Genomic DNA, 27,458 nt, shown 5'->3' with positions numbered 1-27,458 from the left:
GATGTATTACCACTTTAGAGCAAGTGGAAAGATTTCAACTTGCACTAACTGGACCTGGAGATCATGCTATACAATTATACAGATATAATGTATTGCAAAAGGACATTAGTAATCTGAAGAATACCACAAACTTATCTTCTCCTGGGTGATTTTAATAACTGATAACTACTGGCCATACATCTAGAAGCACATCAGAATGTAGAAACAGATTATCAGAGATGATCTCCTATACATATTTCATGTGTCTAGAAACTGTATTTGAGAACAATCACCTCTTGGTGATGACTACTTGGACAGTGGACCTTAACCATCTCCAACACTTAAGTATAAAATCTCTAACTTTGCTAACTTTTAGACTCTGGCAGCCATAAAATAACATTAGGAGAAAACTTACAGATACTTGTGTGAAAAGACCAGACATAAAAGTGAGATTAAATGCTGGGCGTGGTGGCACACACCTTTAATACCAGCACTCAGAAGGCAGAGGCAGGTGGATTGCTGTGAGTTTGAGGCCACCCTGGTCTACAAAGCAAGTCCAGGACAGCCAAGGCTATACAGAGAAACCTTGTCTCAAAACCCCAAATCCAAAACAAACCAAACCAAAACAAAACAAACCAAAAAAAAAAAAAAACAAACAAACAACAACAACAACAACAACAACAAAAACAAAACCCAAACCCTAATATATCTGAATACTATTACCAAATTATTACCACACCATATTTGAAAGCCTTTTGTACATATTATTTCTCAAGAAATAACCACAGAAATTCAAAAGTATAGCCTAATTTAAAATATTTGAGTAGGACCATTGAGAGATTGCTAATAAAGGTGCTGGTGAAGCCGGTGAAGGCTCAATCCCTGGGACCTAGAGGGTAGAAATATAGAGCCGACTCCCCAAACTTCTCCTCTGACCTCCACATGGCACATGCACACGCTCACACGAGAGTGAACACACACACACACACACACACCACACAAGTAAATACATTAACTAAAGTATAATAATATTTAAGATTAGTTGAATGGCAGTGCTTCATAATACTTCTAGGTTCTGAGTTTTAATGTACATGAGTAAAATATTTCAAACTCCTTAAAGCCTAATGGTGCAGTTACGGACCCATAGAGACAAGACAGGAAAGTACTGAGACTGCAAACGGAACAGACGATTGTGCCTTAAGATATTCTTTTCAAAGTCAAGTGTGGTGGAGGCAGAGGCAAGAGGATCTCTGTGAGTTCAAGGTCAGCCTGGTCTACGTAGTGAGATACAGGACAACTAGGACTATGTTGCGAGACCCTGTCTCAAAATAAATGAATGAACAAATAGATAAATATAACATCTTTCCAAAAGAATTTGAAAATTAAACAATTTTTGAAAGAAAGGCTCATTGAAACTCACGTGGGTAGAAGCAATAGAATCTGAGACTATCTTGTTATTCTCTTCAGTGCCGCTCACGGCCACAGAAGCTTCCATAGAAAGATCTGGCGGAGGGACCATTTCTGGCGTCAAAGTAAGAAACTGAGACGTTTTTTGACAATTAGAGGCAACATAGAGATTGTAGGAATAAGGCAGAGTCCCCTCACTGTAGTGGAGAGAAACTCCTGGTCTTGTCTTACAGCAGAGGCCAGACTGAAAACAGCTGGAGGAGACAGCAGGACTATGCGACTGCCGAAGGCGAAGGGCGATGGCTAAAATCACAACGAAAAGAAAGAGCACCGAGACCAAGGCCAAGGCCATCACCAGGTAAAACTGAAGCTCACTCTGGGGGTCAGATGGCAGAGGGTCATCTCTAAGGTCTGGGAGAGCCTCCTGTAGGCTGTCAGCGAAGATCAGGTGCAGCGTGGCTGTAGCAGAGAGCGGTGGCTGTCCACCATCACGCACAGCAACTAGAAGGCGCTGCCGAGCTGCGTCCCTTTCTCCCAAGACACGCGCTGTGCGCACCTCGCCGGTCCGCAGTCCCAGGCTGAAGAGCCCAGGATCGCTGGCCTGCAGCACGTGGTATGACAGCCAGGCATTGTGTCCCGAGTCTGCATCCACAGCTACCACTTTGGTGACCAGGTATCCGGGTTCAGCGGCGCGCGGCACCATGTCGAAGAGCGCGGAGCCATCGGGCTCAAGCGCGGGGTACAGCACTCGTGGTGCGTTGTCGTTGCGGTCGCCCACCAGCACGCGCATGCTCACATTGGAGCTGAGAGCGGGAGAGCCTTGGTCGCGCGCCTGCAGCGTCAACTGGAAGGAGCGCAGCTGTTCATGGTCGAAAGCGCGCTGGGCGAACACCACGCCACTGTCCTGATTCACGGACACGTAGGACCACAGCGATTTAGGTTCCAGGTCGCTGGCTATGATGGAGTAGGAGACTTGACCGTTGGATCCCAAATCCGGGTCAGAGGCGCTGACTTGAGCAATGGAGGCTCCAGGTGGGTTATTTTCAGGCACTTGGATCAAGTAGGAAGCTTGGTGAAAAACTGGAGCGTTGTCATTGATGTCTCCAACGTGCAGGATGACGCTTTTGCTGGAGGAGAGTGGTGGCTTGCCTTTATCAGTGGCGATGATGGTGACATTGTACTCTGGAGTCTGCTCCCGGTCCAGGATCCCATCTGTTACAAGCTTATAGTAATTACTGGCAGAAGATTCAATTCTAAAAGGAACCGTTTCTTTTATGAAGCACGTCACTCTTCCATTTTCTTCTGAATCTTTATCATATGTTTTGAACAGAGCCACCACTGTCCCTGGTTCTGCATCCTCAGTTATAGAACTGGACACCGAAGTAAAAACCACTTCTGGGGCATTGTCGTTTTCATCGAGAATTTCTACTATAACTTTACATTCTGTGGCCATGCCTCCGCCATCCTTGGCCTCTATGGTCATGGTATAAGTCCGTTTGGTTTCAAAATCTATAGGGCCTTCGGATTTGATTTCTCCACTTTGATGATCTAGGACAAACTTATTTCTAATATCTTCTCCTAGTGATTTGAAGGAGTAGGTGATTTCTGCATTGATGCCCTCATCCTGGTCAGTGGCCATCACCGTTAGCACAGAGGTGCCTGAGGGCATGTTCTCTCTGAGACTGACTTTGTACGTGCTTTGACTGAACACTGGGGGGTTATCGTTGGCATCTGTGACCTCAATTTGAATCTGAGCAGTGCCAGTAAGGACTGGTTCCCCCCCATCTACTGCTGTCAGGACCAAGAGCTGGGAGCTCCTACTTTCCCTGTCCAGAGGCTTCTCCAACACTAATTCTGGGGCATCCTTGCCTTCAGTCTTCTCCTTCACCACAAGAGAGAAATGCTCATTTGAACTGAGATGGTAATTCTGGAGAGAGTTCGGTCCTACATCCGCATCTATGGCAGATTCCAGGCCAAACTTAGTGCCTGGAATTGCAAGTTCATTGATTTGTAAAACAATACTATTTTGGAGAAAACGGGGTGGGTTATCGTTGATATCTTCTATCGCCACGCTAATGTGAAAAACGTTTAGGGGATTTTCTGCCACAATCTCTAAGGGCAGGACACACAGCGGGCTTTGGAAGCAGAGTAACTCTCGATCTATTCTGTCGCTCACAACTATGTTCCCGTTCTCAGGATTCACAGCAAGATACGGTTTCTCCGCGGTAACTCTGAGGTTTCGCGTCAGTAAATCCCGAACAGGCAGCCCCAGGTCCTCAGCGAGATTTCCCACAACCGAGCCCAGGGCCATTTCTTCCGGAATAGAATATCGCACTTGCTCCGAGAGCCCCGTGCAGAACAAAGGCAGCAAGAAGGGAAAGAGCACTTGCCTCCATGGGATCCTGCTCCCTAGCTTCGCGCCGCGTTCCATCCTTCTTGCGCTCCCGATGTGAAGGGAAGAGGCTTCACCAATTACTTCCACCAGGAAGAAAACCAAAACGCTCCAAGTTTGAGGATGTCACAGTCTCTTATCTGATTTGCCAACCGGAAAATTCAAGTCCCCACCGCCCCTCACACTCTTTAAGCCTTCAGAGAGAATCTACATAATTTCAACCAGTAGAGTCTGGAGTCAGCTCTTGCAGCGAATTGGACAGCAGCGGCGCCCAGAGTCCATTCATAAAATTACAATCAGAAGTCCTTGCAGACTCAATGGGATTAGGTATACAGAGTTATGTTGGGACACAAGGAACAAAGGAGTTTATGAATTTAGAATTTGTCTGTTTCTCAGTGTTACTACTGAACAAAGTTCCTCAGAGATGGGATCTGTTATTAACTATTATCCCAGTGATGACAGATTAAAAGGCTTGTCTTTTCTAATCAGAGGAAACACACAGATCGGAAGAACCAGACAAGCCTTTTCTCAAGACCACGTGGAAAAATAGCCCCACCAAGTGGTATGGGAAAACTTGACAGTACTAAAATGATACCACGTATCATCTTCCATTTGACACATCCATAATTAGTAGAGGAGGGGCACTCAGAACTATTTAGGACACATTTGAAATAAAAAAAGGCCAACGCCATAAAGTATTTTCAGTTATAATATAAATGCATTACAAGGATTGTTAAATGTTCTATCACTGTGAAAAATTTTAAAGATTTATTTATTATTTATACAGTATTCTGCCTGCCTGTGCACCTGCCTGCCACAAGAAGGCACCAGATCGCATTACAGATGGCAGTGAGCCAACATGTAGTTGCTGAGAATTGAACTTGGGACCTTTGGAAGACTAGTCAGTGTTCTGAACCTCTGAGCCGTCTCTCCAGCTCCACCATGAAGAATTTAACGACATGAGATGGGAGGGAATTTTCCATTTATCCTTTTATTTAAACAAACTATATGTTGCATCCTAACTGAATCTTTCCTATGACTTGCTTATCAACTCTTTTTCTTCTTCAAGAGCTCCAATAACAGCCCATAACTAGTTTAGATTGTGCTTAAAAATACAAAGCAACCTCTCCTTACCAATGAAATGCCTCATGGAATTTTGAATAATCTAATTCTAGTTCAAGTGTAGTGCCTCAGTGTTTTTCTCATCTTCTGAGTTTAGAATTCCACAGCATAAATACTACTCTAAACACTCAAATGCTTTTCTTGGCTTCAAGACGAATTTAGACCTCTGTTAGGAAGAATTCTCTGTCCAACAGTTGAAAAAATGTGCCCAATCACCAAGTTTATAATAAATTATATTAAAATCAAACTCCTAAAAGAGAAACATAAACTTGGAAGGAAATACTAACATGCAAGTAATTTGAACCAAATCTCTAGAAGTGACATAAGAATGTGGAGTTTGATCAGTAAAGTGATTCCTGTGATCAAATCTTCTAGGGAAGCCTCTTTTCCTTGTTTGCCTTTGATTCACATTATGTACAGATCTTCAATAGCAAGTTTTTCTTTCTGACTTCAGCAATTAAATGTATTTAAATGTAGTGCAAAAATAAACTTATGGATAGAAAAAAGAATCCAAGACTCCTAGATGGAAGAAGAAGAAGAAGAGGAGGAGGAGGAGGAGGAGGAGGAGGAGGAGGAGGAGGAAGATTACATGAACAAATGAATACAAAGTCCCCCCCCCGGGGGGCGGAATGCTAGTGATTGCACATGCTAAGCACATGATCAACAAATGAACCATATTCCAGCCTCGACATGAGTCACTTATATGACTTAAATACGCCCCCATCTCTAATTTGTACAAACCATGTGAGCAAATTAGAATTTGAAAGTCTTTGAGAAGCATGGAATAAAACTCATTTCTGTGTGTAAATTTGTTACACTAAAAAAACATTAAAAAGGAAAGGAAAAATAAAAAGAACAAGAAAATAATAAACAGGAAAAAAAGAGAACCCATTCTAGTCAACACTACAGGTAAAGAATAAGAATAACTCAACGGTCTGGTTAGTCTTCAGAACAACCTAGCGAATTCACAGTAGTGATAAGAAAGTGTAAGAAAATGGTCCTGCATTTCCTCTTCCAACAAAGCCTTATAACTAAAACCTTGTCAGCAAGTCCGTTTTGATCAGATGAAGCAGCGATACAACATTGAAATATTCAACAGGACACAAATTACCATCGAAAAGCAAAACAGAACTGTGCTGTGCTTAGAAGAAAACCTCCTTACAAGTTGTAGGTAAATGAGGAAAACTGCAGACGTTTTGCTACTGAGTTGAATTAAAGAGTAGAAGAGAAATCACAGTAGACTAGAGAGGCGCCATGAAATTGAAATAAATCCTGTTTGTGAATCATCAAATTGAGTCATAGATGAGAGCCATCAGTCATGATGATAGACAAACAATAGAGACACTAAATCACTACAAAGCAAGCGAGAATTATCGATATAGCCCTTCAAAAAGTATGCAAGTACAAAAAAATTGATTTTCATAACGCTCTTCTGGGCGGGGGAGAATGTTAATTGAATGATGACAAGTTTCACAAACCAACATCTACTGTTCTAATATGTATGGATTAATTAGTCCCACTCAAGCCTAATTTTCATAACAAGCTCAGCAAAAGTCCTTTCAAGACTTTTGCCAAAACAGCAACAATTAGGAGGCAAAGAAATATATATCTCACCTGAATATCTGTCGGATCACATTTGCCTAAAACAGTAGCTGAGTCTTCAGCTATCAGGAGAGGCTCGCTTTTCCCGCAGCTCTCCTGGCTGATGAGTGTGTCTGCGTAGTTGGGCTGCGGGAAGATCAGGTGACTCTTTCTCGAGTCTGCAGTGAGCGAAACTTCGTGGGAATAGGTCTGGAGAAAAGCGCGCACCCCGTCCATTCCCACAAAGTGCGAAGGAGGTACGCCAGCCAATCCGCTGGTAGCCTGGAGCAGACGCGAAGAGTGCCAGCGCCGAAGCCTGAGAGCCAATAGTACCATGACAAAGATGAGGAAGATGCAGGAGACTGCAGTGATGGCCACTACTAGGTAGAGGGTGAGGCCTGACTCATCCGGGATGACTGAAGACTCCATACTAACCAGGTCCTCTAGAACATCTGGGATGCTGTCAGCTACTGCCACGGTGAGCCTGACAGTGGCGGAGAGAGGAGGCTGGCCATGATCCTGAACAGTTACCACGAGGCTTTGCTTGAGAGCATCTTTGTCCATAATGGCACGGGCGGTGCGCACCTCCCCGGTGTGCAGTCCCACGGAGAAGAGTCCTGGCTCGCTGGCTTTGAGCAGGCGATAGGACAGCCAGGCGTTCTGCCCGGAGTCTCTGTCAACCGCCACCACCTTGGTCACTAAATAACCCGGCTCTGCGGAGCGGGGCGCCAATTCCACACCAGTGGAGCCATCAGTAGGGAGAGAGGGGTACAGGATCTCTGGAGTGTTGTCATTCTGGTCCAGCACGAACAGGGTCAGCGAAATATTGCTTCTTAATGGCGGGTCACCATTGTCACTAGCGGTCACTCTCAGTTGTAGGGTTTGGAACTGCTCGTAGTCGAAGGATTGCAAGGCATACAACACACCGGTGTCTGAGTTGACAGAAACGTAAGAGGATAGAGGCGTTCCCTGGATGGTGTCCTCAGCCAGAGAGTAAGTGATCTGGGCATTTTCTCTGCTGTCCCTATCAACTGCAGTCACTGAGAAGATGGAAGAGCCTCTGGGGTTGTTTTCCAGAATGTAGGACAAGTAAGAGGAGTGAGTGAAAACTGGAGGGTTGTCGTTGGCATCTGCTACTTTCAGCAGGAGGTGGGTTTCTGTAGACAAGGATGGACTTCCCTGGTCTTTGGCGGTCAAGGTAATATTGTAGCTCTCCACCTGCTCCCGGTCCAGTTCACGATTTGTTATCAATTTATAATAATTCCCATACGTCTTTTCTAACTTAAAAGGAAGACCATTAGGAATGAAGCAAGAGACCTGACCATTTTCTCCAGAATCTTGATCTTGAACATTTAGAAGAGCAATTACTGTACCCGAAGGAGAATTTTCTGGCACTGAGTTAATGGAAGAGGTGACAGTTATCTCTGGAGTATTATCGTTCACATCCTCAACCGTGACCAACAACGTGGTGGTGCTCAAAAGCCCTCCGCCATCTTGGCCTTGAATTTCCATCTCATAGAACCTATATTTTTCAAAATCCAGAGGCTTTCCGACTAGAACTTCTCCAGTTCGAGAATTCAACTGAAATGTTTCAGAAACTTTGCTTTTCATTTTCCCGAATGAGTACGTCACTTCCCCGTTGATACCCTCATCTGGGTCTGTGGCGTTTACCATGAGCACCCGCGTTCTGGAGCTGAGGTTTTCAGGAATACTCACTCTATACACAGACTGTGTAAATTTTGGGATGTGGTCATTTACATCGAGGACCACCACGCGAACGGGAACTGTGCCCTTAAGGATGGGATCTCCCCCATCTAAGGCTGTGAGGAGAAGGTGGTGAGACGCCTCTTTCTCCCGGTCCAGGCCTTCCTCCAGCACTAGCTCTGGATTCTTGTCCCCATCTGTTCCGCCCCTCACCTGCAACGAAAAGTAGCTACTAGGGCTTAGCTGGTAGCTCTGGAGGGAGTGCATCCCCACATCTGGATCTCTAGCGTTAGGTAGCGGAAATCGCGACCCAGGACTAGTATGCTCACTGACTTTGATCTCTATCTCCTCTTCCCGGAAGCTGGGGGCGTTATCATTAATGTCCATTATTTCCACCTCCACTCCATAAATCTTCAGGGTGTCCTCCACGAGAATTTCCAAATTCAGCAAGCAGGAGAGCAGTGTATCACAGAGCTCCTCGCGGTCGATCCTACCCGCGGTGACCAAGCTGCCGCCTCGCGGATTCAGAGCGAAAAGCTGCGTCTTTCCTCTGGAGACGATGCGGACTCCGCGTCCCGCGACCTCCCAAGGCTCCAGCCCCAGGTCTTTGGAGATGTTGCCTACGAAGAAGCCTTTATCTGTCTCTTCTGGCACCGAGTAACGGATCTGCCCTGTCCCAAAGGTCAGCAAGGACCCTAGGAAAATGCACAGCGGAAGCAGCACACTGCAGTCCAGACACTGAGGCTGATTCGCCATGGTGAGCGCTGTTCCGTGAGGGTCTTGCTCCGGTTTATTTTTATTTATTTATTTCTGAATCAGCTTTTGTGTCTACGAAGTTCCAGGCTATCAGTATCCAAAATATATTCAAAAGCGAATGAAGGTATTTATATTTCCAGAAGTAGGATGCGTGAGCCTCCGTCCCGTTCCGCTTTGTGTGGTAGAGGTTTGGGAGGGCTCAGGAGCTTTGTCCTCCCATTCCTTGATTGGTCAACAGCGGCGCCTAGAGCCCAATTTTATTATTGCAGCGCTAAGAAAAATCTGGTGTCTATTACGGAGGAAACTGTCACACTCACCTTTTCCGTGGATCATACACATTTGTAAAGAAGAAAACCGCAAACAATAGCTGTGCAATGTGACGTAAACTTTACCAAGAGCACGCATGAAAAGGATGGTTATTAAATGAACTGGTTTAATTAAAAATGTTTCGATGTATTACCGGAACTGAAAACGCACAGATTAGTTCCTATTCTGGCTTTACTGTTTGAAGAGACACGGCATTTGTGGATGTGAAAGCAGCTTGGTCCAGACAGAATCCTCAGGTTGGATGCATGGCTATTATTGTTACTACCCCCCCATCTTTATTATTTTAATTATGTGTATATGCATGTGTCTTTGTGAGTGTGTGCACATGTGAGTGTGGATTGGTGTGAAATTCAGAAGAAGGCAGAGCTGGAGTTACAGGCAGTAGTGAGACGCTGGGAACTGAACCTGGGTCCTCCCAAAGAGCAATGGTGCTCTTAACCACTTAAGCCATCTCTCCAGTCACCACCAGGTTGTTTTTTTTTTTTTTAATGAGGTGTTTTGTTTTTTAACAAGTAAAATAAAGACAGAATGTTTTGTTCAAAAATTTGAATAGGATCATGTTATCATTTAAGAGATATTAAAAAATAACTATTTCATATTCATAACTGCAAGACATTTTAATGACACATTTCTGTGAGATTTTCATATACTCATGTGTGCTCAAGGCAGGACGAGGGAGGAGAGATTTGGTAATTAAAGCCAGGACCTACAGCACGGTACACCTCAACCCTCAAAAAACTTAAAAAAAAAAAAAAGAATTAAATGTGTTTGGATAGTAGAGTGTTTAAGCAGGCAAATCTTTTGTTGTGTGTGCTGGATAGAACTAGGTCTGTTTCACATGAGGTACATGTTTTGTCACTAAGTAACACTCTTCTCCAACACAGTTTTACCCATAAGTTCAACCTAGATTTCTCTTAGGAACTTAAAGCTCCTAAAATAGAGCCAGGCAGGAAGGCCCCTCCTTTTAGTCCCAGCACTTGGGAAGCAGAGGCAGGAGGATCTCTGTGAATTCTAGGCCAGCCTGGTCTACACAGCAAATTCCAGGACAACCAGGACTACACAGAGAGACCCCGTCTCAAACAACACAAAGCAAAACTCTTTAAAATAGCAGCACTATATTGGAGTACATAGGCATACCGGAATGAAAAAAAAAAACCATAATATCAAATACCTGGTTAAAGGTCTTCTCATCTGCTTCAATATTAAGAGGTAAAACGCTAGCCAACAGTGCTGAGGAGCTATCTTTGGTGAGGATATCTTGTGTGGCTGGACAATCACCAACAGATGTGAGAAAATTAAATTCTGGCTTAAGTTGATCTCCTGGCGTGCACAAATTATAGGCATAGGGCAACGTTCCCTCACTGTAGTTGGGTGGAAGTACTGGTCGAGACTTGGAGCTGAGAACTGACCCCAAGCAACCAGTGGCTGAAGGGCTGGAAGACTGTCGCAGTCTCAAAGCAGTAGCCAAAATTATCGCAAGGAGGAAAAGTACTGAGATCAGGGCCAAGGCCACCACCAAGTAAAACTGAAGCTCACTCTGAGGGTCGGTGGGGGTGGGACGATCAACGAGGTCCGGCAACGCTTCTTGTAGGCTGTCTGCGAAAACTAGGAGCAGCGTAGCGGTGGCAGAGAGCGGTGGCTGTCCACCATCTCGTACAGCAACCAGAAGGCGTTGGCGAGCTGCATCCTTGTCGCCCAAGGCACGCGCTGTGCGCACCTCGCCCGTCCGCAGGCCCAAACTGAAGAGCCCCGGATCGCTGGCCTGCAGCACGTGGTATGACAGCCAGGCATTGTGTCCCGAGTCAGCGTCCACCGCCACCACTTTGGTGACCAGGTATCCGGGTTCGGCAGCCCGTGGCACCATGTCGAAGAGCGCGGAGCCGTCGGGCTCTAGCGCGGGGTACAGCACGCGTGGCGCGTTGTCATTGAGGTCTCCCACCAGCACGAGCATGCTCACGTTGGCGCTGAGCGCGGGAGAGCCCTGGTCGCGAGCCTGCAGTGTTAGCTGAAAGGAGCGCAGCTGTTCGTGGTCGAAGGCGCGCTGCGCAAACACTACTCCACTGTCCTGGTTCACAGACACAAAGGACGACAGCGCCCTTGGCTCTAGGTCGCTGGCTATGATGGAGTAGGAGACGAGGCCATTTGGTCCCAGATCTGGGTCCCATGCTCTGACTTGGGTTATGGAGGTACCGGGCTGGTTGTTTTCGGGTACATTTACCAGGTAGGCCGGCTGTTGGAAAACAGGTGCATTGTCGTTGACGTCAGCGACGTGCAGTGTGATGGTTGTGCTGGAGGAAAGGGGCGGCTTCCCCCTATCTGTGGCTGTGATTGTGACGTTGTACTCTGGGGTCTGTTCCCGGTCTAGGGTGCTATCTGTTACTAACTTGTAGTAATTATTAGAAGAAGAATGAATCTTAAATGGACTGCCTCCGCTTAAACTGCACGCGACTTCCGCGTTTTCCCCGGAATCTTGATCCCGTACTTTGAAGAGGGCCACAACCACTCCAGAAGGGGAATCCTCCAAAATTTGATCAGAGAGAGAAGTGATGATTATTTCTGGGTGGCTGTCGTTCTCATCTAAAACTTCGACAATGACTTTACACTGCGAAGAAAGAGATCCTCGATCCTTTGCCTCCACATCAATCGTGTATCTTTCTACTTCTTCAAAATCCAGCGGCTGGCGAGTTACAATAGCTCCCGTCACAGGATCCAGAGAGAACACGTGCTGGGCTTTGTTCTCCACACCCAGGAAGGAGTATGTGAACTCAGCATTGATGCCCTCGTCCTGATCCGCGGCCCTCAGCCTTAGGACAGTGGTCCCTAGAGGCACGTCTTCTCGAAGGCGGACTCTATACACGTCTTGGCTGAACACTGGGGGGTTATCGTTGGCATCCATCACCCGGATCCGGAGCTGAGCAGTGCCACTTCGGGGTGGCTCCCCGCCGTCTATAGCTGTCAGCACCAGGTGATGGGTGCTCTCCGTTTCTCGGTCCAGCGTTTTTTGCAATTCTAATTCTGGGTATTTGCCACCATCAGGATTGTCTTTCACCAACAGTGAGAAATACTCGTTAGGACTTAGCTGGTATTTGCTCAGTGAATTCACACCAATATCAGGATCTTTTGCAGACTCCAGAATTGTTCTCATCCCTGGGCTGATGGATTCACTTATTTCTATGTTTATTTCGTCTTTTGGAAATTGAGGAGCATGATCATTAACATCCTCAATCTCCACAACGACATGAAAAATATTTAAAGGGTTTTCCAGCACGGCCTCCAACTGCAGCTCACACCTCCTTCTCCCTTTGCATATCTGCTCGCGGTCTATGCGGTCCTTCACCAGTAAGTCCCCGCTCTCCACATCCACGCTGAAGTGCAGCTTCTCAGCGCTAACCCTCAGCCTCCGAGCAGACACTTCCAGGACACTGAGCCCTAGATCCTTGGCGAGGTTCCCCACGACAGAGCCGCGGTCCAGCTCCTCCGGGATGGAGTAGCGGACCGGCTGGCCCAGCGCGGGGCAGAACAAAGGCAGCAGTAGGGTAAACAGTACCTGCGGGCGGCCGGGGCGCTGCCTGTGAGCGCAGCTCCCTCCCATTACTGGCTCTGGCTGTCTGTAGGTCTTAGGATCTTCACAGTAGGAGAGAGTGCAGTCTACCGAAGAGAAGGTGCGTTCGGCCCCCGATAGCCTGACCCCAGTTTGGGGGCCGGGAATCGGAGTCTTAGTCGTTGTGAGTGAGAGTTCGCTTTGGTATGAAAGTGTTTCTGCGCAGGAAATTTCAGGCTAGAGACTGAGGTATCCCGGGCGTTGGAGTTTGCGCTGCACTGGCCGACAGCGGCGCCCAGAGGCTCTGAGTGGAATTGCAGTCTGGCGGTTCAAATTTTGGGGAAATCTTTTCTTGTAAGTGCAAGTTGATAGCCAAACATTTTTATTTTGTTTCTCATTGATTTTGTTTTAATAGTCCAAATTTTTAATAATAAATATTATTTTTATACGTAAAATTTTATACTTATTTTGGGTAGATTGAAGGTGTATTTCCATCAAATTAAAAGGCATGAAAGAAAGTAAAATGAAGGTGCACAGATCCTAACTGATGGCCCACTGTTACCCAAATCCTCCATCCATGGGAAATGACTATCACTCTTTTTTGAAGATATTATTTTTTGTCGTCAACTCTAGCTCTAGCTAGTTTAAAAAAAAATAACCTTTCCATCCATATATAGACACTGGATTGTAACCTTGGCTGTATTCAGTCCTCCAGAATTGCTCTTAAAAACTTAACAGAACACTTGCAATGTCAAAAGAAAAGAGTGCTGTTGAAGGTTGCATTTTCAAATAATAGAACTGAAATGTATGTATAATTATTACCCTTGTGGGACAAAGATGAATAATGAATAAATAGTATCATAACTCCAGAGAGTGTACTTACCTTCCACGGATCCACAGCTACCCAAGTGTTGACACATGTGTCATGGTCTCAGGTGTACTTTGAGACCCTGTAGACCACTCTTTATTCTTGTGACTTGTGTAGGGTAATAACAAATCCAAAGATAGAATCAAATATATCACTGTTTTCCTTGAACTAAATGTGTGCACCAATACCTAATCCACTAACCACTTATTCAGAAGAGTTTTATGTACACCTTTGCTTCAGCTCTAGTCTCCTGCAGAACTGGAAATTCTTTCTTTGCTCTTAACTCTTAGGTTATTCTAGAGCCCCGCCCCAGCACTTCCGGTTTCCGCTGAGTTTTCTTCACCATTAAAGAGGACAATGTCCTCATCATGTTCAGCTTCTGTTCCTGGGAACAGGCACAGCGTTATGCACTCCCAACCCTCATTGACCTTAGCATTAACTACTGCCATGCTTAAAAAAAAAAAAAAAAAAAGACAAAGAAAATCCAAAATCTCCTTAATTTAGTTTTTTAAAATAAAAATTCGGAACCCTTGTTGGGCAAGGAAATTCAAATTAAAAAGCCGTATCTTTCATATAGTAAGATGTTACATAATTATATGCGAAAGCATGCCACTGGGCTAATGGGCATAATGGTTATGGTTGTAAAGATTCTAAGCAGATAAATATGAATTGTTAGTTGAGCTCTGGCTGTCTAAAGTGTTTGAGGTTGCAGCACGTGGCCACTGAGGAGGACACATAAATCAACGGACATTTCCGTTTGAAGTTTCCTTTTAGGAACCATCAATGTTGTATTCAGCAACACAGTAGCACACAAGGTTCTGAAAAGGCTACTTATACAACCTTATGGCAACCTAGGCGATTTTCATCACAAAGTTTCCAACACAGTCTTAACCACCAGGTTCTACTCTTCGATGTTTTAGCAAGAGGGAAGTGTTGGAACCGAGAGAAATGGTTTAAAAAAATAGAGATCTAATATTTCCACCGCCTCTATTTAAGCCTAAAAGTAATTCTGATCATAATTGTTTAAAGAAAAAGTAAAATCAGAACTCACTGGCACTTCGACAGGGCACTTCGAATCGTCTAACAAAGACAAAGGATCTTTTTTCTCACAGCTCTCCTGGCTAATGAGCGTGTCTGCGTAGTTGGGCTGCGGGAAGATCAGGTGACTCTTCCGCGAATCAGCAGTGAGGGAGACCTCGTGCGAATAGGTTTGCAAGAAAGCGCGCACCCCATCCACGCCCACATAGTGAGAGGCGGGCAGGCCAGCCAATCCGTCTCCTGAAGACCGCAGCACGTGAGACTTGTGCCAGCGACGAAGTTTGAGTGCTAACAACACAATGACAAAGGCAAGAAAAACGCAGGAGACCGCTGCCACCGCCACTACTAGGTAGAGTGTGAGGCTTGAGGCTTCAGAGTCCGGAAGTGGCTCTAGGTTGCCCAAATCTGCTAGAACCTCAGGGATGCTGTCAGCTACTGCGATAGTCAGAGTGACTGTTGAAGAGAGCGGAGGCTGGCCATGGTCCTGCACAGCCACTACGAGACTCTGCTTGAGAGCATCTCTGTCTAGCAAGGCCCGTGCTGTGCGCACCTCACCTGTGTGCAGTCCCACCGAGAAGAGACCTGGTTCGCTGGCCTTGAGTAGGCGATAGGACAGCCAGGCGTTCTGTCCCGAGTCTCTGTCCACTGCCACCACCTTCGTCACCAGATAGCCCAGTTCTGCTGAGCGGGGAGCAAGCTCTACTCCAGTGGAGCCATCAGTGGGTATGGTGGGGTACAAGATTTCTGGAGAGTTGTCATTCTGATCCAGCACGTACAGGGTCAATGACACATTACTGTGGAGGGGAGGCTTCCCGCTGTCACTAGCAGTCACCTGCACCTGCAGTTCACGAAACTGCTCATAGTCAAAGGACCAGAGCGCATACAGGATGCCAGTGTCTGAGTTGATGGATATGTAGGAAGAGAGTGGTGCCCCCTCAACGGTGTCTTCAGCCAGAGAGTAAACGATTTGGGCATTCTCTCTGCTGTCTGGATCCAGGGCAGTCACTGAGAAGATGGAGGCACCTCTGGGGTTGTTCTCTGGGACGGAGGTAGAGTAGGATGTGCGAGGGAAGGTAGGCGGGTTGTCGTTGATATCTGCCACTTGCAGAGTGAAGTGAGCCTGGGTTGACAAAGGTGGGTTTCCCCCATCAGTGGCCGTCACTGTGATGTTGTAAGAGGGCACCTGTTCCCTATCAAGGGCTCTTTGTGTCACTAGTCTATAGTAACTGTCAATGGACTTTTCTAATTTAAAAGGCAGGCTCCCTGAGATGGAACAGGTTACCTCTCCATTCTGCCCAGAGTCTAAGTCGTGCACGTTTAAAAGGGCTATGACAGTGCCCACAGGCGAGTCTTCAGTCACTGGGCTAAAGAGAGATGTGATGGTGACCTCTGGATCATTGTCATTTACATCCTCTACTGTAATCAACACTTTTGCAGTCGCCAGATAGGCCCCACCGTCTTCAGCTTGGATTTCTATTTCATAGAAACCCATTTCTTCATAGTCTAGATTTTCAGATATTTTTATTTCCCCAGTATTTTTGTCTAGTTGGAATTTCAACAATTTTGTGTCCAGTGACTTTCGGAACGAGTATGTCACCTCTCCATTGGCGCCTTCGTCTTTGTCAGTGGCGGTTACCTTTAGCAGCTGAGTGCCCACAGGCAAGTTCTCTGGAATATTCACCCGGTATTCGGGCAAGGTGAAGACTGGAGCATTGTCATTTGCATCAAAGACAGTCACAGTGATGAGGACAGTGCCTGATCTGGGAGGGTTACCCCCGTCAGAGGCCACGAGGACCAGGTGGTGAATCGCTTCTTCCTCACGATCTAGGGAGTGCTCCAGCACTAGCTCTGGGTACTTGACGCCATTAGCACGGCTCTGAACGCCAAGAGAGAAGTGCTTATTGGGGCTGAGCTTGTAACTCTGCAGAGAGTTCACGCCCACATCCGGATCAATAGCTTCCGGAAGAGGAAAGCGCATCCCTGAAGCGACATTTTCATTAATTTTTACATCTAGAGTTTCTGCTTGGAATTTTGGGGCATTGTCATTGACATCTGTTACCTCTATCTCTATCCCGAAAAGTCTCACTCTATCTTCCACAAGGATGTTAAAGCTCACAAGACATGGCGCGCTCTGGGCGCACAGTTCCTCCCGGTCTATCCTGCCTGCGGTGACCAAACTGCCGCCTCGCGGGTTCAGAGAGAAAAGCTGCGACCTACCTCTGGAGACGATGCGGACCCGGCGCTCCGCCAGCTCGCGGGGTTCCAGGCCCAGATCCTTGGAGATGTTACCTACAAAAGAGCCTTTCTCTAGTTCCTCAGGAACCGAGTAGCGGATCTGCCGGGCTGCGGACTCCCAGGGAATCCACAGGAAAAGGAGGACCAATTTGGTGCGCCCTGAGAGATTCCTTTGAACAGCCATTGTCTTCTGAGCACGGAATTCTCTTAAAGCTCTCCCCGATCCTCTGGGTGTTTAACCTGGTTCTTTTCTTCTGTGGCCTCAGGAGTCTCCTGCAGCTGGAGGGCATTAAATTCCGGGGTGATTTTCGTTGCAGCTCAGGAACCAGTTTGTTTGAAGTGTGAGGCTTTTGGACCCAGAGAATCCCAACTGAGCTCTGGCGGAGTTTTGCTCCTTGTAGGTGAACAGCGGCGCTCAGAGTCGGAAGAAGGGTACTGCACCCACTACAATATCTCAGCAAGTGCATCTTTCTGTTGAATTATTTTAATTACGTTGATCCTTTCTCTGTTGATAGTTTTGAGACGGTGTGAGATTGAAAGCAGGGCTTTCCATACGTGCAGACAAATGCACCACCAATGACCTGTATCAGAGCCCTTCCCAAGGTTTCTAACTGGGGAGTATAATAAGTTAAATTGATAATATTTGCATCTTATTTCCAACAGGAGCATACCCACTTAAAATGGGTATGCTTACTTTGTGTATATAATGTTTATTTTGTGTTGAAAAATAGTAAAACTTTGATATTCACTCACATGAAGACAATTATATCGATTTTGATAAAATTCACTTTGAAAAATTTATATTTTAAATTTCTTCAATTTGACTGTGTTATTTATTTTATAATCACTTAAGAGGCTGCCAAGATAGTCGACTATTTCTTAAGATTTTTTGAAAAAATGTTCTTTTTCTTATATAGGATAGTTATTAAAATTTAATCAGGCTATTTGGAAATAAATCCATTAAATAATTAGAAAGTAAAAGGAACAAATCTAAGGTTGCCTTCTAAAGTGTGTTGCAATAGAAAGACAGGCACACACGCATTTCAGGTACCAGAAACAAAATCAGAGATGCAGTGATGTGAATCTCTTCCAGTGTAGCGGATCAAAAGGCAAGCACGAAATGACTGACTCTGGTGTAGAGTTTTGGATAAGCAGGCTTTTATGCCAAGTGCCCTATTTTATCAGAGCATCGACACTGGAAGTGTGAAAAGGTGGATAGTGCAGCTGTAGTTTTGCCTTTCCACCCACACCCAGGAGGCGGCACAAGTCTACTTCTTTCATAAAGAAAACAGGTTGTTTGAAAGTGTTTCAGTCAGTAGGACACTCTTCGAATGTTTTGTTATGGTTCTGAGAGGCAGGGCCTTGCCCCCTGAGCATTGGAATTCTAGGCAGGTACTGGCCAGATCCAACCATATATTTTTTCCCCAAAGATCTCAAATCACAAACAGACTGAAAGAAAAAGGCAAGAGTATCTCACAGTCTTCCTGAAAGTAATTTCTTTTGACATAGAGGAAGAGACTGAGAAGAGGCACAAAAGCAGTTCTAAGAGAAGGGAAGGATGAAAACATGGAAGAAAGCTAGAAGACCCAGAAGCAGAAGGGAAAATCCCTCTAGGGCAGTTATGTAGGACCAAAAACCTTGGGAATATGAGCAAAACTTTAAGCTACCTACCAAGTGAACATCTGATCCTGAACAGAAGTTGGAAGATCTGTTAACTGATGTCCCAGTCACCCCCCCCAAGTGCTCATGGGTAGACAAAAAATGTGAAAATAAACAGAGACACCAAAAGGCGGCAGAAATTATTTACAATGAAAAAAAAATTTTTTTTCTGGAAAGGAGCACCTGTTCTGGTAGTTCAGCATGCCCCAACATGCCAGACATTAAAACATAAAACTTAGATGCATAAATTCATTTAAGTGGCAAGTTTGGGTAGGTCATCCGTTTATTTGATTAGATGCCAAGACCACTGCTTTAAAGAATTATTTTATGTGTCGGACTGTTTGGACCCGACATGTGTATGTGCACCATGTGCCTGCCTGGAGCCCAGGGAAGGCAGCAGGAGGTATCAGATTCCCAGATCCCCTGGAAAGACAGTGGTTGGATGATTGGGAGCTGGGAACCGAATATATGTCCTCTGCAAGAGCAACAAGTGCTGCTCTTCACCCTTCAGGCAGGCCCAGGACTTTTACTCTTATTCTTTGCCGGTCAGAGCCCCCCTTTTTTTTCAAGACAGCGTTTCTCTGCATAGCCTCGACTGTAGACCAGGCTGGCCTAGCACTCACAGAGATTCACCTGCCTCTGCCTCTCAAGTGCTGGGATTAAAGGCGTGCACCACCACCATTTTGTTAATTTTTTTTTTTCAGGACAGAGTTTCTCTGTGTAGCCCTGGCTCTCCCAGACTCACTTTGTAGACCAGACTGGCTTCGAACTCACAGAGATCTGCCTGCCTCTGCCTCCCAAGTGCTGGGATTAAATAAGGGTGTGTGTGTGTTTGTGTGTGTGTGTGTGTGCGCGCGCGCGCTACCACGTTCAGCTCTTGTTAACATTTTTTTCCCACAAAGGCTAGATCAATTTTTTTTTTGTTTTTTCGAGACAGGGTTTCTCTGTGTAGCCTTGGCCATCCTGGACTCACTTTGTAGACCAGGCTGGCCTCGAACTCACAGCGATCCGCCTGCCTCTGCCTCCCGAGTGCTGGGATTAAAGGCGTGCGCCACCACGCCCGGCTGGCTAGATCAATTTATGACCGAAAAGTCATCATTTCACCATTGAAAAGACAAGGTGGTAGTTAGCTACTGATCTTTCAATATGAACCTAGATATGAAAATGAAGTCACTATAAAATAAGAGAAACTAGAATTATTAAAGAATAAAATGAAACTTACCGATGTTAGAGTCTCGGGATCTATTGTCAAATCATCCCCAACGTGAAGCGGAACTAAAGCTCCCGGAGAACTACTGCAAACTATTTCCTGAGAAGAGGGCAAAGGTGCGCTACATTTCAGGAAATTTAACTCGGCCTTCCCCGTTTGTCCAACGCACAGATTATAGGAATAAGGCAGAGTCCCCTCGCTATAGTTGAGAGAAATACCTGGTCCCGCCTTAGAACAAAGACCAGACTGAAAACAACCCCAGACAGAGGGGCTGGAGGGGTGTCGCAGTCGAAGTGCAATGGCTAGAATCACAGCCAGGAGGAAAAGCACAGAAACCAAGGCCAGGGCCACAACCAAGTAGAACTGCAGCTCGGCTTGAGGGTCAGGGGGCAGCGGGCGGTCACTGAGGTCTGGCAGGACCTCCTGCAGACTGTCAGCGAATACCAAGAGCAGCGTGGCAGTGGCAGAGAGAGGAGGCTGTCCACCATCGCGAACACCAACCAACAGGCGCTGCCTGGAGGCGTCCTTGTCACCCAAGACACGCGCTGTGCGCACCTCGCCTGTGCGCAGCCCCAGGCTGAAGAGCCCAGGATCGCTGGCCTGCAGCACGTGGTATGACAGCCAGGCATTGTGTCCGGAGTCAGCGTCCACTGCCACCACCTTGGTGACCAGGTATCCGGGTTCGGCAGCGCGAGGCACCATGTCGAAGAGCGCGGAGCCATCGGGCTCAAGCGCGGGGTAGAGCACACGTGGTGCGTTGTCGTTGCGGTCGCCCACCAGCACGCGCATGCTCACGTTGGAGCTGAGAGCGGGAGAGCCCTGGTCGCGCGCCTGCAATGTCAACTGGAAGGAGCGCAGCTGTTCGTGGTCGAAGGCGCGCTGGGCGAACACCACCCCGCTCTGCGCATTCACGGTCACATAGGACCACAGCGATTTAGGCTCCAGGTCGCTGGCTATGATGGAGTAGGAGACTTGACTATTGGATCCCAAATCCGGATCAGAGGCGCTGACTTCAGCGATGGAGGATCCAGGTGGGTTGTTCTCCATTACGTGAACTATGTAAGAAGACTTCGGGAAAGCCGGAGCGTTGTCGTTTATGTCAGTGATGTGCAGAGTGATTGTTGTACTGGAAGAAAGGGGTGGTTTGCCCCTGTCCATGGCTGTGATGGTGACGTTATACTGTGGGTTCTGCTCTCGGTCTATGGCTCCATCTGTTACTAACTTGTAATAGTTGCTGGATGAAGCATGGATCTTGAAAGGCAGGCCTTTGCTTATATCACACTTGACTTCCCCGTTTCCTCCGAAATCCCGATCTCGCGTTTTGAAGAGGGCAACCACCACCCCTGGAGGAGAATTCTCCAAAATATGATCAGAAAGAGAGGTGATGATTATTTCTGGGCTGTTGTCGTTTTCATCTAGGACTTCTATGATGATTTTACACCGCGTAGAGAGACCGCTTCCATCCTTCGCTTCCACTTCCATGGTGTATCTTTCTACATCTTCAAAATCCAGTGACTGGTTATTCTTAATGGTGCCTGTTTTCTCATCAAGAGCGAACACGTGTCTTGTGCTTTGGGCAGTGCTCCGAAAGTAGTAACTTATCTCAGCGTTGACGCCTTCATCCACATCAGTGGCTGTCACTTGCAACACGGAGGATCCCGGGGCCAGATTTTCACTAACACTGATCCTATATTCCTCTTTGCTGAACACTGGGGGGTTGTCATTGATGTCCTTTACAGAGATTTCTATCTGAGTGGTAGCACTGCGGGGCGGGTCCCCTCCATCCAAGGCAGTCAGTATCAAGAGATGAGACCTCTGCTCTTCTCTGTCTAGGATCTTGTCCAGAGACAGCTCTGGGGTTTTGCCGCCATCAGGATTAACTCTCACCATTAATGAGAAGTAAGGGTTGGAGCTTATTTGGTAATCTTTAACTGAGTTCAAGTTTATGTCGGGGTCCGTGGCAGGCTCAAGGGGTATTCGTGTACCAATGGGCACAGACTCTGAAATTTCTAAACGCGTCTCTTTCTTCTCGAATTGAGGAGCGTGATCGTTAACATCCTCAATCTCCACAACGACATGAAAAATATTTAAAGGGTTTTCCAGCACGGCCTCCAACTGCAGCTCACACCTCCTTCTCCCTTTGCATATCTGCTCACGGTCTATGCGGTCCTTCACCAGTAACTCCCCTTTCTCCGCATCCACGCTGAAGTGCAGCTTCTCAGCGCTAACCCGCAGCTTCCGAGCAGACACTTCCAGGACACTGAGCCCTAGATCCTTGGCGAGGTTCCCCACGACAGAGCCGCGGTCCAGCTCCTCCGGGATGGAGTAGCGGACCGGCTGGCCCAGCGCGGGGCAGAACAAAGGCAGCAGTAGGGTAAACAGTACCTGCGGGCGGCCGGGGCGCTGCCTGTGAGCGCAGCTCCCTCGCATTGCTGTCTCTGGCTGTCTGTAGGTCTTAGGATCTTCACAGTAGGAGAGTGTAGTCAATCGAGGCCGGGGTGCATTCAGTCTCTGATAGCCTGACCCCAGTTTGGGGGCCGGGAATCGGAGTCTTAGTCGTTGTGAGTGAGAGTTCGCTTTGGTATGAAAGTGTTTCTGCGCAGGAAATTTCAGGCTAGAGACTGAGGTATCCCGGGCGTTGGAGCTTGCGCTGCACTGGCCGACAGCGGCGCCCAGAGGCTCTGAGTGGAATTGCAGTTTATCTTTTTTTAAGAAATCCCTTTTCAAAATGTATGTATTGCTCTGAATATGCAGCTAAGAAGTAGCCAGAAAAACTTAATCCCACTACGAGAATTACAGTGGATAGTTATGTATTTAATGTTTTAAAAGTATCTATAATTGGAAACTTATACCACAATGTGGAATATTATGTATTATGTTTTGAATCTTCACATACAGATCAGACCAACCAACTTCAACAGGATAAACATAAAGGCAATCTTTGCTTAGTGTATACTGAGCTTTCTGGCTATTCATAAGCAAATACAAAATATGTAGTGTCATTTAACACGTATTGTTTTTAAATAAAAAGAGACAAAACACCAGTAATTCCATATTTCTGCTTATTTATGTCCTACAATCTGTTATCTACACACCTAGTTTTAGGCACTGGAACTGATAATTTCCCACACTCTTCTCAGCCGTCAATTAAGCTATCCACATCATGGTTTTATAACTATGGTGTGGAACCATACGTCTGCAAGCACAAGACTAGCCTGGGAGACACAATGGGACCCTGAATGAAAAGGCCAACCAAACCAAACCAGACCAAGCCAAACCAGGACAGAAACATCCTCACCTGTACTCCTGTAAACAACTCTGATGAGAAACACGTGGAAGTATGGATGGGATGCGTTGGGAAGACTGAAGGTGGGTGGAGGTAACCGGTGGCGGTGGGAGAGTGAGTGTGATTGAAACACATTCCGCACATGTACGGAAATGTCCTAATTAATGTAAGCTAATAATCACTGAGAAGAGAAGTGGCGGTGTTGTGTAGACTTGTCTACTTACCATGTCATAGATCCGTACAGCATGAATGTCTGTTACTATGCTTTCCAAAATTACGCATTTTACACTGATGATTTGAATACAGATATGACTCCTCAGAAGAGAAATTTGAAAACTTTCCATACTGCATTACTGAAAATTAAGATCATCAAAGAATTCTTATTGTCTCCTATCAGCTTAAGGAAGAAAGAGTGCTTTCTTTGCTTTTTTTTTTTTTTTTTCTTCAGGTGCTACAGATGGATCCTGGAGCTGTGCACAACTCCTCTACCCCCTAGCTATGCGTACCATGGTACTGACAGAATGCCTGAAGAGGTTAAAATGTCCATGTATCGTATATCCATAATATATCTTAATATCAACACCTAGATACATCAAACTTCTTATTATGTGCATAATTCTCTATGTTCCTATAAACGCCAGCAGTCATCAATGTATCTATGCAGCACATGTTTAGAATAGAAATTTTTTTTTCTTAGACATAGATTTGGCTGTCCTGGAACTCACTATGTAGGCCTTGAATTCACAGAGATCTGCCTGCCTCTGCCTCCTGAGTGCTGGAACTGAAAGCATGTGCTACCATACCAGGCTACAGACTAAAAATGTGCAAGTTTCATTTCTTCCATTTTTTTTTCAGACACGGGTTGAAGCCGGTGTCTCACATAGGACAGGCAAGTACTCTGTCACTGGACAATACTACCATCTCCAAAGTTTATTTTCAAGTGTTCTCCCACATGTCATCTGCCTCTTCAACATTGGCATTATGTTTAAAATCCAAGTAATAAATTATTTTTACTTAAATCTAAAATCCAGACATCTTTTTAGAATCTCCTCCAGCATGTTCTGAGACTAGTTTCTACCTTACATCCCATGTTCAGTTTCATTTCTACTTCTTGAGATTGGAGTATTGAGCTGGAGCCAAATTTTTAATTCCCCACATGTGACAAAATTTAAATTCCCCTTACTAGCAACTTCACTTGAGCAAGCACAGACTTGAATGAAGAGTGTCAAGCTATAGACTACACCATTAGGAAATCCAAGGCTTCAACGCTATTACCACAATGGAAGTTACAATTTTCACCATTAAAAGAAAAAAATAAAAACAAAACCAAAAAAGCTTTGCTGGGTCTGGAGTTGACAACTGAAGCTTAACTCATCCTCAATAAAGAAAGCTCTTTAAACACAAATAGTTTCCATGAACTTATGGTCTGCTAAACAACAGTTCATTGAGGGCATTTTCATGTCGTAGAGATAGAAATGTGGGGGTATAGACTGGTTGTTCAGTTGTTTCTCTAAGAAAAGGGTACTTTTTAGTTCACCCCTACAAAAGGATCACTCTAGAAACTTTTAGGAGCAAGAGCTACAATGAGGGGCACTAGGAATAAATGATGCAATTAATGTCAGGAAAAGAACTCCAGCTGGAGAGGTAGGAGGGAGCCACTGTAACCAACCAACCAACTCTAAACAGCTCCAACCAGGCAGGATAATGTTAACTGTTCCCCCTCTCCCATCAGCACCTCAGAAATTACCTCAGTGGTGTCTGACCAATAAACATTTTAGATGTTGCGGGTGAAGATTAGTCTCAGTGAAAACTAGAGGGGTTACAGGTATATAAATATCAACTTATGCAAGACTAAAGCAGAGAGCTAATTATCAGACATAATAAAGGGGGGGACCCCCAAACTCACAGGAACCAAAGGAGTGTCATCAATAGGAAACTTGGACTCCACTGAACTGCACAAAGGCTCGCTTTTCCCACAGCTCTCCTGGCTGAGGAGTGTATCTGCATAGTTGGGCTGGGGGAAGATCAGGTGGCTCTTCCCAGAATCAGGTGTGAGGGAGAACTCTTGGGAATAGGCTTGTAGGAAAGTCTGAACCCCTTGCACACCCACAATATGTGATGCTGGCACCCCAGTCAGTGCACTGGTCCCAGCCTGCAGCAGGTGTGAAGTATGCCAACGCCTCAGCCTAAGCGCTAGCAGCACAAGCACAAAGAGCAGGAAGACACAGGACACCACGGCAACTGCTACCACAAGGTAGAGAGTAATGTCAGAATCAGGGTCTGCTGGAGTGTTGATGCTGCCCAGGTCAGCCAGGATGGCGGGGATGCTGTCTGCCACAGCCACTGTAAGAGTAATGGTAGCAGAAAGAGGGGGCTCCCCATGATCCTGCACAGCCACCAGGAGGCTTTGCTTAAGAGAATCTCTGTCTAGCAGGGCCCGGGCTGTGCGTACTTCACCCGAGCGTAGCCCCACTGTGAAAAGTCCTGGCTCACTAGCCTTGAGCAGACGGTAAGACAACCAAGCATTCTGTCCAGAGTCTCTGTCCACTGCCACGACCTTGGTCACCAGATATCCAGGCTCTGCCGAGCGAGGAGCCAGCTCCACACCAGTGGATCCATCGGTTGGGAGGGAGGGGTACAGGATTTGGGGAGCATTGTCATTCTGATCCAATAGAAATACAGTTAGGGACACATTGCTGCTGAGTGGTGGTTGTCCACTGTCACTTGCTTTCACCTGCATTTGCAGATTTTGAAACTGTTCATAGTCAAAGGATTGCAAAGCATAGAGCACACCTGTGTCAGAATTAATGGAGATATAGGAGGAGAGTGGTGCTCCCTGGATGGTGTTTTCCACCAAAGAGTATGTAACCTTAGCATTCTCACTGTCATCAGGGTCATAGGCAGTAACTGAGAAGATGGAGGTGCCTCTGGGGTTGTTTTCAGGGACATAGACTGAGTATGAGGTTTGCGAGAAGGTAGGCGGATTGTCATTGATGTCAGCTACATACAGGGTGATGTGGATTTCTGTGGACATGGATGGGGTTCCTCTGTCTGTTGCGGTCACTGTGATGTTATACACAGAAGCCTTTTCTCGATCAAGAATCTGGGCTGTCAACAACCTATAGTAATCATCTACTGAGTTTTCTAATTTAAAAGATGGGTTCTCCTGGATAGAACAGACTACTTGACCATTCTTCCCAGAGTCTTGGTCATGAGCGTTGAAAAGAACGATTACTGTCCCCGGGGGCGCATCTTCCCTCACCGGGCTAAACAGAGATGTAATGGTCACTTCCGGCCGATTGTCATTTACGTCTTCTACCATAATTACCACTTTGGCCCGCCCTTTCAGTCCCCCACCATCTTCAGCCTGTATTTCCATTTCATACGATGAACATTCTTCATAGTCCAAATTTTTCACTACTGTCATTTCCCCAGTGTTTTCATGAAGATGGTATAACAGCGACTGCTTTTCATTAATTTTCCGGAATTTATAAGTCACTTTCCCATTGGCACCCTCATCCGGGTCGCTAGCTCTCACTGTGAGCAGCAGGGTGCCCGGGGCCACATTCTCAAGGACTTTCACGCGGTAAACCGGTTGTTCGAAAACAGGGGCATTGTCATTTGTATCCAACACTGTGACCTGGATGAGCGCTGTGCTGGAGCGGCGCGGGTCACCGCCATCGGAGGCGGTGAGGACCAGGAGGTGAGTGGGCTCTTCCTCTCTGTCCAGGGTGCTCTCCAGTACCAGCTCTGGGTTTATAGTTCCGTCGTCTCCGGTTTGCAGGTGGAGAGAGAAGTGTCGGTTAGGACTGAGCTGGTAGTTCTGGAGGGAGTTTATCCCAACATCTGGGTCAACCGCTTCTGGAAGTGGATACCGTGCTCCAGGGGCGGCGATTTCGCTGATTTTTACTACCAAATTTTCGGCCTCAAATTTCGGCGCATTGTCATTGATATCAGTGACTTCTACTTCCACCCCATAAAGTTTTACTCTATCTTCAACTAAGACTTTAAAGCTTAGGAGACACGGCGCGCTCTGGGCACACAACTCCTCCCGGTCTATCCTGCCTGCGGTGACTAAGCCTCCGCTCCGCGGGCTCAGAGAGAAAAGCTGGATCTTACCTTTGGAGATGATGCGGACTCCGTGCTCCGGCAGCTCACGGGGCTCTAGTCCCAGGTCCTTAGATATATTTCCCACTATGTAGCCCCTTTCTGTCTCTTCTGGCACCGAATAGCGGATCTGCCTGGCCGTGGCCTCCCACAGCATCCCCAGCAGCGGGAGCAGGAAAACCAGTCTTCTGCAGGGCGGGCTTTTGGTCCGGGCAGCCATTGTTGCTTTTGCTAGGGAATTCTCTC

The 27,458-nt window shown here is 46.4% G+C and overlaps 3 protein-coding genes across 3 annotated transcripts; all 3 read right to left on the bottom strand.

Annotated features, from left to right (window-relative positions):
- Window positions 1-165: 165 nt before the first annotated feature.
- Window positions 166-22,273, bottom strand: LOC127204780 (protocadherin gamma-B6-like). Its single transcript, XM_051163999.1, has 3 exons — window positions 20,851-22,273; window positions 1,400-2,418; window positions 166-180 (listed from the first exon to the last, which is right to left on the bottom strand). The coding sequence occupies exons 1-3, from the start codon at window positions 22,247-22,249 to the stop codon at window positions 166-168; spliced, it is 2,433 nt and encodes an 810-aa protein (XP_051019956.1). The 5' UTR covers window positions 22,250-22,273.
- On the bottom strand, window positions 13,964-17,748 carry LOC127204722 (protocadherin gamma-A10-like). Its single transcript, XM_051163963.1, has 2 exons — window positions 14,729-17,748; window positions 13,964-14,062 (listed from the first exon to the last, which is right to left on the bottom strand). Exons 1-2 carry the CDS (start codon window positions 17,132-17,134, stop codon window positions 13,964-13,966), a joined length of 2,505 nt encoding a protein of 834 aa, XP_051019920.1. The 5' UTR covers window positions 17,135-17,748.
- A 2,696-nt stretch (window positions 22,274-24,969) lies between the features above and the next one.
- Window positions 24,970-27,432, bottom strand: LOC127204779 (protocadherin gamma-A9-like). The gene has a single exon (XM_051163998.1). The coding sequence runs from the start codon at window positions 27,430-27,432 to the stop codon at window positions 24,970-24,972; it is 2,463 nt and encodes an 820-aa protein (XP_051019955.1).
- Between the last annotated feature and the right edge of the window lie 26 nt (window positions 27,433-27,458).

Source organism: Acomys russatus, chromosome 20 (genome assembly GCF_903995435.1).
Source record: "Acomys russatus chromosome 20, mAcoRus1.1, whole genome shotgun sequence".
Lineage (NCBI taxonomy): Eukaryota > Metazoa > Chordata > Mammalia > Rodentia > Muridae > Acomys > Acomys russatus.
This window is presented reverse-complemented; position numbering and strand designations above follow the sequence as displayed.